The 14522-nt window shown below is 60.5% G+C and overlaps 5 protein-coding genes across 5 annotated transcripts; all 5 read left to right on the forward strand.

Annotated features, from left to right (window-relative positions):
* Positions 1-351: 351 nt before the first annotated feature.
* LSCM1_04247 (uncharacterized protein) lies at positions 352-2550 on the forward strand (the record flags this gene model as incomplete). Its single annotated transcript, XM_067321760.1, has 1 exon — positions 352-2550. The coding sequence occupies one exon, from the start codon at positions 352-354 to the stop codon at positions 2548-2550; it is 2199 nt and encodes a 732-aa protein (XP_067177991.1).
* A 1090-nt stretch (positions 2551-3640) lies between these two features.
* On the forward strand, positions 3641-4024 carry LSCM1_04248 (uncharacterized protein; the record flags this gene model as incomplete). The annotated part of the gene is made up of 1 exon (XM_067321761.1): positions 3641-4024. The coding sequence occupies one exon, from the start codon at positions 3641-3643 to the stop codon at positions 4022-4024; it is 384 nt and encodes a 127-aa protein (XP_067177992.1).
* Positions 4025-5406: 1382 nt separating this feature from the next.
* LSCM1_04249 (uncharacterized protein) lies at positions 5407-5790 on the forward strand (the record flags this gene model as incomplete). The annotated part of the gene is made up of 1 exon (XM_067321762.1): positions 5407-5790. One exon carries the CDS (start codon positions 5407-5409, stop codon positions 5788-5790), a length of 384 nt encoding a protein of 127 aa, XP_067177993.1.
* Positions 5791-7072: 1282 nt separating this feature from the next.
* On the forward strand, positions 7073-9664 carry LSCM1_04250 (uncharacterized protein; the record flags this gene model as incomplete). The annotated part of the gene is made up of 1 exon (XM_067321763.1): positions 7073-9664. One exon carries the CDS (start codon positions 7073-7075, stop codon positions 9662-9664), a length of 2592 nt encoding a protein of 863 aa, XP_067177994.1.
* Positions 9665-10585: 921 nt separating this feature from the next.
* LSCM1_04251 (uncharacterized protein) lies at positions 10586-12661 on the forward strand (the record flags this gene model as incomplete). Its single annotated transcript, XM_067321764.1, has 1 exon — positions 10586-12661. One exon carries the CDS (start codon positions 10586-10588, stop codon positions 12659-12661), a length of 2076 nt encoding a protein of 691 aa, XP_067177995.1.
* Positions 12662-14522: the final 1861 nt, after the last annotated feature.

The following is a 14522-nucleotide window of genomic DNA, read 5'->3' on the forward strand; positions in this document are numbered from 1 at the left end:
AACGCTGAGTGCATCCTCTCGGAAGAAAGAGAAGGGTGCGTGTGTGTGCGTTTATGTTTGTGGGCACGGGAGGCAGGCGGTGGACATCAAAGCAACGCGACACGCGCAACGCGAGTGCAGCTCCTTTGGCCGACAAAGCTTCATTCTCCCCCAACAACAACAAAGGGCGATCCTCTGCATCTTTGCAGTAGCGCGCGGGTGAAGAGCTACAGCGGCCTTCTTCGCCCCCTCCTCTCTTTCTCTCTCTCCTCCTCAAAGAGAAGGGGTGTCGCTTTTCTTCGATGACATAAACACACATACACATACACACACGCCCAATCATACCTCTCTCCCTTCTTGTCACTCTAGCGGATGCCATCTCGCGCGACAATCCGCTGCTTGTCGGCCTACACAGACGACGCTGAGGAGTCCGGCGGCGGACTCGTCCCGCTGTTTGTCGGTCGCGAGGACGGCACGGTGGAGCGGTATGACGCCATCCAGGACGCCCATCTCGGTATCCCAACCGTGTCCTTCTACGCGCATCGAAAAGCGGTCACGGCTATTGTGGCTGCTTCGCCCGCTGAGCTATACACATGCTCCTTGGATGGCACTGTGAAGCAGTGGACTCTGGAGGAGGTCGAGGATGCTGCGTCGCCGCCGTTCACAGGCGGGCTTAGGGTGCGGGCAGCGCTTGTGAAGACAAGCACCTTCCCCTTCGCCCTACGTGTTATGATCCGGGAAGACAGGGCGGGCGTCTCAGCTGAGCAACAGCGGCTTTTCATTGGGGGCGAGAACGGCTCTCTCACGGTGATGGAGGGCGAGCGCCGCTCCAGCTGGCCGGCACACAACGGCGGCGCCCTCACAGCGATTGCAGTCGACTGGAGTAACATCGGCTCCGTCCTTACTGGCGGCACCGACGGACTCATCTACGTGTGGGACATGGAGTCTGGCCGTCCAGTCTGTGAGCTGTGTGGGCACACAGGCGCCATCACTGCGCTCGTGGTGGTCCCGGTCCCGCCCAGCATTCCGGTAGTGCGGTCGAAGCGCGTTCCTGTCGATTCCGTCTCGCTGGGCTCCTCGACTGCGTTACCGCCGGCAACTGAGAAGAAGGATGTACTCGTCTACGCGGACGCCGACGAGGACAGCTACACGGGCGGTGGTGCGAGTTGCCTCCTGTCGCTCTCTGAAGACTGCACACTGAAGGTATGGCTGCTGCCTGAGCTGCAGGAGGCCGCCGCGGAGGCAGACTTGATGCAGCAACAGCAGCAGCAGCGTAAAAGCTCACAAGATGATGCTGGCACAGCGCGTCGCAGCGTCTGCATCAGCTTTCAAGGACTAGATCCGGACAAGTTGGTCGTGGAAGAGGCGCCAGAGGAACTAGCAGAGGTGGCAGCCAACACGGAGAGCGACGGCTATGACGCTGCTGCTGTAGTCGCCGCCGCCATGAATGCCGCTGAGGAAGGCGTCACTTCCGATGCCCCCAGCTCGCCGGAGGCCGCGACCGGCATGCCACCGTCTCGACTAGCGGACGCCAAGCTGCATTTTCTTCAGCAACAGGCTGCAACGACGGCATGGAAGTCTGCCCTGAAGGCACCGGAGCGTCGCACCGTGCCGCCACACAGCGCTCTCGGCACGGTGGAGTTGCCTCATACCCCTTTTTCGTGCTCAGGTGCACCACTTGACGTGGACGGCGATGGAGGTGGGTCGCCGTCGCTACTCTTCATCGGCGCGGCCCATGGCCATGTGTACGGCCTCAAGCACCGCCTACTTGTGAAGGAGGTGTGCCAGCACACTGCACACAACTTTCAGAAGGTGCAGCAGGCGGTGCGTAGCGTGCAGCGGACGCTAAAGGACGGTGCCAAAGTGTACACCAAAGCTGCCGCGGCTGCGATGAAGGCAATGGAGGCGAAGGAGCTAAAGATTGCTGCGAAGGCTCGCCAGGCTCGGCTGGCACAGGAGAAGGCTGCCAAGAAGAAGGAGGCAGCGGAGCGCCGTGCGGCCCGGCGCGCCGCGGCGGAGGAGCGTTTGGACAACGACGAAGAGGAGTACGACGAGGAGGAAGACGCGGAGGAAGACGAGGAGGACGAGGAGGAGGGCGACATGGACGAAGAGGGCGAGGAGGAGGAGGTCGACGACGATGAGGCGGCGGGCGCCGGCGAGGGCGCAGAGAGGGAAGAAGATGTTCTGGAAGGTGCGGCATCCACCGCCGCTGGGGGTTCCTGGCCACCTCGTCGGCCGGCTTCGTGGAAGAGGCTGACGGCTGAGCAGCGCGCCACCCTCGAGGCGTTCTTCTCGGCTCAGGAGAAGGAACGCGATGAGCGCATCGCGGCGCTGCAGAAGGCGGTGGAGGCACATCTGGCGCAGCTGCAGCCGCTTGCCAAGACGCCGTACCATCGCTCTCGTGGCCAGTTCTCGAGCCTGCCATATACCACGATGGGCTGCGTGCGTGGAGGATCGGCAGTGATTTCACTAGCGTCCACCTTTCCGATGCCGAGGCGTGACAAGGTCTACGTTACCCAGGCCAACTCTGTCGCTGCCGTTATCGTGCAGTTTGGTGTGACACGGCTGTGAAGCTGGCGTGGCTGCTATCTGCACGGCGGCCTCATCCGCGCCTCTGTGGTAGGGCCTCGAAGCCATAGTTTCACACGCTCTTGCTCTGGTTCTCATTGCTCGCATTCGCCCTTCCCCCCCTCTCCCCTCCCCAGCCGCCCCGCCTCCATTCACTTTTGGTGGTTGTTGTTGCTGCGGCCGTTGCTTCGAGTGATGATCGTGGTGGTGGCTGTGGTCGTCGTGGTGCCGCTGCTGCTGCGGAGAGGACAGAGGGTCTGTCCCTGCACCTTTTTTTTTTCAAAGTTGCTGTCGTGTAGATGTATGTGCTTTTGGATTTCGCCAAATCCCCCTCCCCCCTCGTCTTGATGTACATAGACACCTATACATGCATGGCGCAGTGTGCGGGTGTGCGCGCTACTATCGCTTCCCCTCCCTCCCCCTCCGTGTGCCTACGCTATGGCCCGTGGCTCTCCTCTTTTCTTTCTGTGTGTGTGAGTCGCGCGGCTCACGGCGTGGCGAAGGACAGATGCGCTCAAAGCGTAAAATGTTTCGAGGGGAGGGAGAGGGGGCCGGCGGCAATGCCGCCGCCGCCGCAGCTGAAGGATAATCTGCAGCGATGCAGCAGTGGAGTGTGAGGGACACGTCCCGACGCACGCCTCTGTGTATGCCTTGGCGCTTTGTCAGCCTCGTCTCTTCTGTTCTTTCCCGACGACTTCATCGCGAGGGTGTGGCCTCCACCCCCTCCCCTCCCATCCCTCTCGCCTCCGTTGACTCTTTCCTACACCTTTGTCGTCTGTGTTCTGCGCGCATGTGCGGGCATAGTGAGCAGCAGTTATGTCGGCGGCCTAAGCCCCCCCTCCGATCTCTCCCTCTTTAGCATGTCGGGCGCATTCTCCCCTGCCTTCTTCACCTCCTCTGCTCTTCTCCTCTGCCCACCCGCACGAACCCACTTTGACCCCCTCCTGTGACGCATCACGCAACAACGCATGCGCTTGTATACCAACGCTTGTATGCTCTCCGCCTCCCTCTCCATGTGACAGGAGGGACTCCACTTCAGCCTTGTCGCGCTTCAGCCTTTTCTTTTTCTATATTGCTCACCTCACCCGCAGCCATGTCTCACCACATGAAGATTAAGGATCTGCGCGAGAAGAGCAAGGATGAGCTTCTCAAGACGCTGACGGAGTACAAGAAGGAGTTGTCGCAGCTACGCGTGGTGCAGCAGACGGGCGGCGCCGAGACGCGCCTGGGCCGCATCCGCCCGATCCGCAAGAGCATTGCGCGCATCCTGACGGTGCTGAACCAGAACGAGCGCAGCAACCTCAAGAAGTTCTACTCGGACAGCAAGATGCGCAACAAGACGCCGAAAGTGCTTCGCGCGAAGCTGACGCACCGCCGCCGCCTTGCGCTGAAGGACAACGAGAAGAACCGCAAGACGCCGCGCCAGATGCGCCACGCGCACAGGTTCCCCAAGCGCGTGTACGCCGTCAAGATCTAAGGTGCGCAGGCGGAGGGCGCCTTTGGGGTTCGTGGGCGGCATCTCGTCTCGTATCATCGCGGATGTGTTCAATGAAGGCAGATGGTCGTGGCCACTGTCTGGTGGATCGTGAAGGAGAGACGGGGTAGGAGTGGTGAGTTGCTGTGCGACGTGCGAGGCGGGCGTGGCGGGGGATGGAGGGGTAAAGAGGGCGTAAGTGGTAAGCTTCGTGCCAAAGGTGCTGCTGTGCCGACCCTTTTCGCTCCTTCACCCGTTTCTCAGCCTCCCTTGATGTATGCGTGCTCGGCTCTCCATCGCTGCCAATGCGCTACCGAATCTTGTTTTTTCTTTCACCTACCGCTGTTTGCGCCACGGTCACGCTGGACACTGCCACATGACTCTCCGTCTCCAGGGAGCTCTTTGGGTGCCTTTGCGCCGTTGGCGGCGTGCTGATAGCATTGCTGGCCCACTGCACTGGCAGTGGCAGTGCCGGTATGTTGTGTCCCCGCGCCCTGCCCTGCCGCTCGCCGCGGCCTCTTCTTTCCCCCCGCGCTCTCTTTTTTTCGTGTCCTTTTCTTTTCTGTGTTTCTTTCACACGTCCTTTTCCACTCTCACCACACGGCAAACTAACCAATGCAGAAATAAAAAAAAGTGAGTCAGGCAGCGCCATCGACGTCCACCTCCCCCTTCTCCCTTCCACAAAGAGAAGAGTGCGTGCGCGCAGGCCCCCCCTTTTCAGAGACTCGCGGCTCCTTTTTAGTATCGCCGCACGCACGAGAGCTGTGAGCCATTCGCCACTGTGGAGGTGCTGTGAGGCTCATGTTTGCGCCGGGACTGAACTTATGGCGTTCGTGCGCGTGTTGGCGGCTGCGCATTGCGTTTGTTGCCACGGCTCGGTCCTCTTTTCGCTGGGGCTTTGCTGTGCCCTGGGCGTCGGCAGCTATGGTCAGGTCACACGTAGCTGCCCCTGCGACGCACGAAGCAGCTCGAGAGGGAGGCCATGCGCAGAGAAGATGTGCCGTTGTAGCTGCAGAGGACATGATGCGCGGACCACTGCGCATGAGTTAGAGCGTGGCCTGGTGCACGCGGGGCTGCCTGCTGACCTGGCCCAACTGATCATTGCTCAAACGCCACACTTTGCACCCAACTTTCTCCTCCCTTTTCCCTCCTCGTTTTCACTGTATCCCCTCTGTGTGCTTCCGCGCGTGTGCAATCGTCGACTGCGCGGGCCGTCCGGCTTACCCCTGCGACTCAATGAATGGCGCTGTGCTGACACTGCCTCATTACACTGCGCAAACATTCCCTCCTGTTTGCCGCCTCTTCTCATCTGAGCTATTCGTCCCCATCCCTTTATCCGTGTGACTCAGAGAGTGTTCGCACGTGGAGTTACCTCACCCGCAGCCATGTCTCACCACATGAAGATTAAGGATCTGCGCGAGAAGAGCAAGGATGAGCTTCTCAAGACGCTGACGGAGTACAAGAAGGAGTTGTCGCAGCTACGCGTGGTGCAGCAGACGGGCGGCGCCGAGACGCGCCTGGGCCGCATCCGCCCGATCCGCAAGAGCATTGCGCGCATCCTGACGGTGCTGAACCAGAACGAGCGCAGCAACCTCAAGAAGTTCTACTCGGACAGCAAGATGCGCAACAAGACGCCGAAAGTGCTTCGCGCGAAGCTGACGCACCGCCGCCGCCTTGCGCTGAAGGACAACGAGAAGAACCGCAAGACGCCGCGCCAGATGCGCTACGCGCACAGGTTCCCCAAGCGCGTGTACGCCGTCAAGATCTAGAAGAACGTGACTGAGTGAGAGAGCGAGGGTAAGGGAGGAAATAAGAAGAGCGTACGCCTATCTGCAGCTGTGTCGCTAAGTGGTGATGACGAGCACACAACGATGCGCGGAGTGCTCAGGGTGAGGGACCGGAAAGGCAGGTTAAGAACCTACGAGGGACTGTATCGGGTGTAGAAAAATGGAGAGGCGAGGAAATTGCGGCAGCTTGTTGTGCAGGTGCGCGGATGCAGTTGCTGCTGTCTTGCTCTTTTCTTTCTCTCGCTCAATGTCTTTTCACCTCCGCGCCCCCCCTCTTCCCTTACTGCCACTGCTAAGGCGACGTGCTTTAGGTCCCTTCTTCCACATCGGAGGAGCGCTGTCTGTGTGTCACCGTCGGCCGCCTTCTCCTCCTCCCCTCCCCCTTCTCGGCCCGCCTCTGCTTGCGCTCTTTTCCTTTTTTTTTCTAGTCGTTTGCTGTGCCGCCGCCCCGTCCTCCTCCTCCTCCCCGGGGAGGGGGGAGGGCGGCGATGCGCCTCTTCTCTCATTTCTGCATCCTTTCACGGTGTTGGGGCCCCTCCCCCTTTCCCCAGAGCGTACGCATAAATACATATTTCGATGCATATGTGTGTACTCGTGTGCCTTTATATGCATTGGGGAGAAGGGGGAGGGGGAGAGGGGAAAGAGAGAGATATAGGAGACTGAGGGAGGAAATAGCTGTGGTGTGGCGCTCTCTGCTCTCTCTCTTTGTGCAGACCATGCACCGCTCTTCTGTTGCGCTCATTTCCACTTGCTCTGCAGCGTGGGGCCCCGACATCGGATGCCCGCAAGGTCCGTCTCCCTCGCGCTGCTGTTGCGCGACTCTTCTCCTCACCTTTGCTCCCGAGTCTCCGGGCAGAGGCGACTGCGTGCCCCAATGCACGCCTCTCTTTCACGACGCACTCTGCTACATCTTCTCACCCTTTCTCTTATTCTTGGTGCTCGTACATGTGGGCCTGCCTCTGGCGGAGTCCCTGCTCTCCTACGGTGAAGGCTTCGGATGCGCACTTCATTTTGGGCCGGCGGTCTGTCCCCAGTGCCACGAACACCTCTCTCCTCTTCCCTCCCTGTCCGGTGCCATCTGCAGCGGTGGTAGCAGGGGGCGTACGGTATTTTTTTTTTTTGGGGTGGAGGTGGGGGTGCAATGAAGCGAGAGCTCGGGGCCGGTGGTGCCATCGCATGAGGAGAAGGACGAATACCCACAGAAAAATCGCTTCCCCCCTCCCGTGGCCCATTTTTGTTTGCCCCGCATTTGTGCAGTGCCGTCATGTCGCACCCCAGCGAGGGCAACGGCGACGTTCCCACTTCGATGGAGACGCCGCTTTCGGCTTCTCTTCTCTCGCGCGGCGCTGGCAGCTTTGCTTCGCATCATCCCACGACTGCTGCCGAGGCACTGCGGCCGATGTCGAGCTCACTGAGCGACGGCACTGCAGCTCCCCAGCAGAGCCTTCTCGTGGAGGAGGCTAATATGTGCAGCACATTTGCGCACCCTCCACCGCTGGGCACAGGCGCGCAGAGCAACCTGCGGGCGACGAAGACGCGGCTGCGGATAGCGCAAGAAGCAGAACTGGGCGTGCTGGTCCGCTTGCGATTACTTACGGAGGCCTTAATGGGTGTCATGTCCGTGTGCAACAGTGCAGGTGTCGCTGGTAGGGCGCTGACGGTGGCGCGCGGAGGTGGCGATGCCACGGAAGTCGTGGCTCCACCCGCCGAGGGCGCAATGCGAGCTGTACTGCCGGCCGTGATCGCTTGTCCCTCAGGTACCGGGAGGGAGGAGGCGATGCACCTGCAAGCGGAGATGCAGATCATGATGCGGTGCGTTACTATACCTCGAGCGGGCCTCTCCGCAGCTGCGAGAGAGCAGTACTCGGCTCTGCGCGAGACACTTGAGCGACACCTATGTCGGCGATGGGACGGCGTGATTGGCAGCACAGGCGGTATCACTGGCAGCAACTCATGCAATCTAACCAGCGGGACCACGCAAGACCTTCCGTCCACTGGTTACTACGGCGCGATCTCTTCCGCGTTCGGCTCTCAGACCACTGAAGCCATAGAGAGTGGCGGCGTAGGCGCGCCAACACCACACAGAATTGCCAAAGAGGGGTCCGACCCTTCTACGGATCCGGCTGCACGGCATTTCGGCGCAGTCCAGGTTCGGCGGGGCGCGTGTTTCTTCTGCGATCGTTGCTACTGCCCACCGTCTCCACCGCGGCGATCAGTGAGCCCATGCAAGCAGCACGTCACGGAGGCTTGTGGTGAGGCGGAGGTGTCGACGGCATCGGCGGGCACGGGCAGCTGCAGCACTTCGTGGGGCACCGGAGTACCCGACTCCTCGACAACACCATCTCATGTCTGCGGTTTGGCGGATAGGCTCATGGGCGAGACGAATGGTGCGAGTCGTACGGCAGTGAGGCTGCCGTTGCCCACACGAACACCACTCACTGTGAAAGTCTCGTCCGCGGCGTGGGAAACGATGGAGGAGCGGGACGTGATAAAGGAGGGTGCGAAGAGCGGCTACAGCGAGGAAGAGACAGGCGAGGCTACCCCAGCACCATCCGCTCCCACCGCATCGACACGTTCGGCGGCGACGACGACAAGCAGACCCTCGCCGGGTGTGGCGAAAGCCGAGCCTTGTAGCCCATTGTCTCCCTGTGTCCTTCCACGCGCACGTCACGGAGCCGCCACGGTCAAAACGCGGGAGAGCAATGACCATGCTGATCGAGGAGAAGAACTCCCTGAAGACATCTTTCTACCACCGACGACCGTGAAGTCGTTGCTCGACCGACTCTCTCAGCCACTTAGTGCCACTCCGAGCTCAAGTGTTGGCGACGTGGACGAGGAGGGGACGTACTTCCCTACGCCGCCTCCTGTCAAAGCGCATCGCCGTTGTGAGGATGAATGCGAGCAGGCAGGCCGCCACCCTGCGGCGGGCGACAGTGGCAATGCCTCTGGTGGCGCCGATGGGAATTCCGCCGCCCCGACAATGTTGAATCCCACCGCGCCAGCAACCACTCCTCATCCTGGTCTGCTGTTCGGCGGCGACCGTGACGAGGGCGGGGATGAGCCAACGAGAGCGCGACAGTGGGAAACTCGCATGGAAACAGCTACTTCGCCATTGGCGCCGATAGCGAGCGGCGGACAGGAGGGAGCGCTGCAAGCGGTCAGCGTCACGCACGTTTCACGGCCTCCTCCGGCGCCATCGTTGCCACCACCAAAGCCGGCGCACACTTTAACTGCCACAGACATACTTGCCACCATCACGGCCCTTCCGCCCCCATCCTCCTCGTCGCTGCTTTCGAAGTGCACCCGCCGCGCGGGTAAGCAAACTCGTGCTATGCGTAAGATGAGTGCTGCGCTCGCAGAGGCTCAACGGCCGCTCTGTGACGCGCGCAAGCGGTTGCGGGAAGTGGGTGACGAGGAGGTCCGCGTTGACGTGTGCGATCGTGCTCTCGTGGCGGTGCCGTTAGCGGGCTTGCCGTCGCTCGGCGCGGATGTTGCTTGGAGCGCTTCCGCTGAGTTGGGCCGAGGTGTGTGCGAAGAAATAGATAATGACCGACCTTGCGGGTCGGCGGCTGCGCTTCGCACCGAAAGCGAAAGTGGTCAGTGCACAACGCACCAGGAGGAACGCGCTCCCCGTGGCTGCGTGCGGACCCGTGAGCAACGGAATAGGGACGCCGCGCGTGCTGAGCGGGTTTTCGGCGCTGTGCGTGGGGCGTATCGGCTACTGACCCCAGCTTCTTTGGGAACCTCTCCCCGCCGCCGCAGAGCGACCACCGAACCTGATGAAGCGCTGTCGCCCCCCTCGCCGTCTCTCTCGCAGAGTACGCCTCGCCAGTTCTGGGACATTAGTTTTTCTTAACAGGTAAGGATGCCGCCAGAGGAGTTTCCCTGCGTCGACAAGGGCTCGAAAGGGAGTGGTGGTGGTGATGGTGGGGGTGAGAAGAACGCTCTAAGAGCTGTGGCATGTGACTGTAGCTCAAAGTGGAGCGCCTTCTCCTTGCACTGCACGCTCTTCTGTTGCTGCTTTGTCTACTACTGCGTCTGCTGTGCACATCGACTGGCTCCCCATTTCATGTGGTGATCACAGACTCTCTCTCTCTGTGCGTGTACGAGTGCGTGCGTGTGCCTCTGTTTAGAGGTAGGGAGGGGGTGGCATTCCTTCAGTCTGTGCCCCCTCCCTCCCCCCAGTCCACTACGGAAGTCGGCACGGAAATGCGATAGCCGTCACCACACCCCTCCGCTTCGTCTCCCCCTTTCGCGTTGTACTCTTTTGCTTATTTGTGCCCCCCTCCTCCTCTCTCTCTCCTCTCTCTCTTCTGGCGGCTTCTCGGATGCGTCTCTGGATCCAACGCCCTCCTCTACTCGTCCACCAGCACAAGCGACGGCTCCACGACACACACACACACACACACACGCGCACGTCACCATCGTCGCATCCGATACATTGCGGCGGTGCTCCTGTGGTGGGCAGCGTCATTCTTCTTTTGGATGTAGCTTGATCTCTACCTGATCGTGCCTGTGCCTCACGGTAAGCCGAGCAGTGACACCTGCCACCGACTGCTCTTCGACTCCGCTCCCTTTCACCCGGAAGCACGAACCCCCTCGGCCTGCATCATCGTCCGCCGCTCCGCCATCGTCAGAGCTGCACCGCGCTCGACCCACCCCTTTTTGGCCGCTCATTTCCTCCTCTTGTTGCGCAGCCTTCGCCTTCGCTTGCTTTGTCTTGCCCACTTTGCGTCTCCAGCGCGTTTTTGTTTCTTTTCACTGTTACTTACCGGCAATGTTCACCACATCCAACTCTTTCATGGGTGGCGCCGGCGGCCCGTCGATTCGTCCACCTGGCAGTGTCTTCGCCGGCACACCGGGATCGCTGGCGGCGCGGCAACCATCGGGCCAGTATTGGCTTCGTCAGCGCCAGGAGGCCGTTCTGGCCGAGATGATCAAGATGGCGGTGCCGTTAGATGAGCAGGGCCACCTGGTCACCGAGCCGTACTCAACGGCCGTCGCCGCCTCTGCTGAGCCGGTGATCACAACATGGCGTCTTCTCATCTTCGACGACTGGGGCCGTGACATCATTGCGCCGCTCTTAAAGGTCGGCCAACTGCGCGAGCTTGGTGTCACCCTGTATCTGCACATCGCCACGGACCGTGACCCGGTACCGGGAGCCCCGGCCATCTATTTTTGCGCGCCGACCGAGGAGAACATTGCGCGCATCGCGCAAGACTGCGCGCAGAGCCTGTACGAGTGGGTCTACATCAACTTTACGACGCAGATCCCACGGCCGCAGCTCGAATCGCTGGCGCAGCAGCTTAGCGCCTCGCCGCTGGAGTCGATTCGGCACATTCACGTATACGACCGTACACTGAGCTACGTGGCCCTGGAGAACGATCTGTTCTCCCTCATGCTCAGCAACTCCTTCCCATTGCTGAACAAGACGAACGCGAAGGATGACGAAATCGAGGCGCACGTGAATCAGGTTGTTCTGGGCATCTCCCACGTATGCCTGTCGCTGCAGGTACTGCCTATCTTGGTGCATTCACGCTCTGGCGCCGCGGCGGAGGTTGCTCGACGGCTCTCTGTGCGCCTGAATGACGCGTTGAACGACCGTCAGCTGACACCCGCGCCCTCCTCGGTGCTGGGGCGGCCGTTGCTTCTTATCGTTGATCGCTCCAGCGACCTCGCGACAGCGCTGCACCACCCCTTCACGTACCGCGGCCTGCTCGTTGAGATTGGCGGCATGCGGCTGAATAAGTGCGTCATCACCACCCCCGACGGGAAGGACGAGGTGCTTGAGGTGGACCCTGACAAGGACGATGTCTACCGTGAGAACGCCAGCCTCGAGTTCGGGACTGTCGGCGGCAACATCGAAGCTGCGCTGCGCCGCTACAAGGATGAGTACGCCGCGCTGGCACACGAGGCGCCTGGCGGTGCCGTGGATGGGTTCGCAGACGGCGGCGACGGAGACGATATGTCGAAGCTGCTGGCGAGTGCGCCTGCGCTGGCGGAGCGGAAGCGCTATCTCGACGCCCACACGAAGCTCGCCTTTAGCATCCTTAGCAAGATTCGCTCGAGGCACCTGGATCACTACCACGGTGTTGAGCTAGCCATCCTTCAGCAGGAGGGCCTCGACGAAGAGGAGTTCCACAACCTGCTGGTCAACAACCTCGGCACCGAAGAGGACCGGCAGCGACTCTACCTCATCGCTTACCTCATGTGCGCGGAAGAGGAGGAGTTCCGGTGTGTGCAGAGCCACGAGGGCGCCGTCAGCGAGGGGGCGGCAGACTTTCCCGCTCTCGCCTATCTGAAGCACCTGAGAAGTTGGACCCTGACGCCGCAGAGTCCCAGCGCGGCACAACCGAACTTGAGGCAGGGCTTTGGCTGGGGCTTTGCGCAGCAGATCGCCAAGAATATTGCGAGCTCGCTGGGGAGTAAGGCAGAGACGATGCTGCCGCTTACGAAGCTCGTAGATGCGCTCATGCAGGACGGACCTGGCGCCGTGCCGGGAGCGCTGGGCAGCGGTGGTGCGGGTGTTGCTAGCGCGTCTTATGGAAGTCCGACGAATGCTGTTCTTCCTGGCGGAAACGGCGGCGCTTCTGGTAACCTGCGCGCGAAGCTGCTGGAGACCGTCGAGGCGTACGACCCCCGCACGAAGAAGTCGGTGAACCTGCGCGAAGCTGTCTTCTCGCAAGCGATTGTTTTCGCCCTCGGCGGAGGCAGTGTGGCAGAGTACGACAACCTGAAGGCATGGGAGGCGAGCAAGCCGCGCAAGTCAGTGATGTATGGCTGTACATCTGTGGTATCTGGCGAGGACATGCTCCGGCAGCTGGCGATGCTAGGCGCATCGCAGAACTCGTAAGGGCGCTCTTCATTTATCTCGATGTGTGCGTTCAGAAGAGTTGTGGTGGCCACTGTGTGTGTGTGTGTACGCTGTCCTCGTTGTAGTGTATGCGGCGTTAGTGGATCGCGTACGATGTGCGCTTGTGCCATCACTGGCCGTCGTCTCCGGTTCACTCTTTACCCTTTCCTTCCGCCTCACTCAGGCTGACGGTGTGAGGCGCGTAGGCGAGCATCTCGTCCTCCTCTGATACGCACATTGTATCCTCCTCTCTCCTCTCCTCCACCGCATAGGCATCGCCTACCCCTCCCCCAACACACACACACACACCCACACACACATGCGAACACTCATGCACGTCGGGAGACACCACGGTGGCCCATATGTTGCACTCACTTGGATGCGGGGGAGATGCGGCCACAGTGGTGCGCACATGCGAGGATAAAATGAAAGATGTCGGGCAACGATGGAGAATACTCTTCTCACACACATGCGCACACCTTCGCGTGTACGTGCACACGGGCCTTTTCTGTGCACCTGCACGTTGCCGTGGGTCAGTTGTGTTACAGGAGTGTGAGAGGCCATAGCCTTGTGCGTTCGTCTGGCAGCGTTCTTGATCCATTACGTCGGTGTGCACATACACCCACACACACGCACGTGTGTCTCTGCGATGACCCTTCCATACAACATTCTTCTATCCCCCTTTTCTGTGCTCCTCTTTCTCTATTTCGCCCCATCTGCTGGGTGCTTATGGCCATGCATGACGATATTATCTGCGCACACACACACACACACGCATACACGAGCAGCAGTCCCACCCGCGTACAACACAACACACACAGTTTCTGTTTCACTCTCTCTTCCTCACACGCTCACTTTGCCTTCTGGCCGCCTCTTTGTCCCATTCACCGCAAGCCGTCGCCGAAATAACAGTTAGCAGAGTAAGGTGAGGGGGAAAGAGGCGCCAAAGGCACAGAGTTCGACGAGGAGTAATAACCAAAGACGCCTGTTGGAGGGGCAGCATAGAAAGAGAGAGAGAGAGCTCGCGCGTGCGTGCGCAACACACACACACACACACATACAGCTTCTCTACACGGTCACGAACCCTCTCTCGCCTTCTTGCACGGTCCTCCTTTTTCACGGGCCTTCATCAGCTGTGTTTCTTCCAACGCGCCCTCCACCCTCTTCCGTCACTCTCGCACAATTTCACTGCGTGCCTCCCTCGTGTTCTGGGCTGTATTGAAGGGTAGGCGCGCGCTTTGACGCAGAAAAGTAACTCTGTCACAGGCGGCGCCAGCAAGCATTGCGCGAACTTTCTCGTGTGCATTCGCGTTCGTGTCTGTGTCTGTCTGTGCGTGTGTGTGCGGGGATATATTCTTCCTTCCGGTGAGCGAGTGGGGATCAGTGCCCCCACCCATCGGGAGCTCTTCACCGGCTGCCTGCGGAGCACTTTCTGCAGGCGTGCGGCTCTGTCTCTCCATTGCGCTCTCATTTTTTATCTTTGCTCGCTCACCCCCCCGTTTTTCCCCCTCTCCTCTCTCCTCCACCCGCTCTTCTTTGTTTCACTCCGGGCGCCCACCCTGCCTCTTTGGCTGTCTTCCTCCACACCACACACGCACACAGACACACAGACACACACAGACACCTACAGTGATCTCACATTTCTTCTCCTCCTGCGGTACGCGCTGCGAAGTTGGTCACTTCGTCAGTCTCTCCGCACGCGCTTGTGTTTGACCCTGGCGCTGCCCTTTCCACCCTTGCGTGTGCCCGACGCTTCCCCCTCCACCGCCGTCGCTCTCTCATCCCTTTTTTCCCTCTCTGCGTCTGTGTGAGTGCCTCGCGCAATCCCGCCTCCTTTCGCTGTGCACCATCGCTCTTCCTC

This window comes from Leishmania martiniquensis, chromosome 26, assembly GCF_017916325.1.
Source record: "Leishmania martiniquensis isolate LSCM1 chromosome 26, whole genome shotgun sequence".
In the NCBI taxonomy this organism is placed as follows: Eukaryota; Euglenozoa; class Kinetoplastea; order Trypanosomatida; family Trypanosomatidae; genus Leishmania; species Leishmania martiniquensis.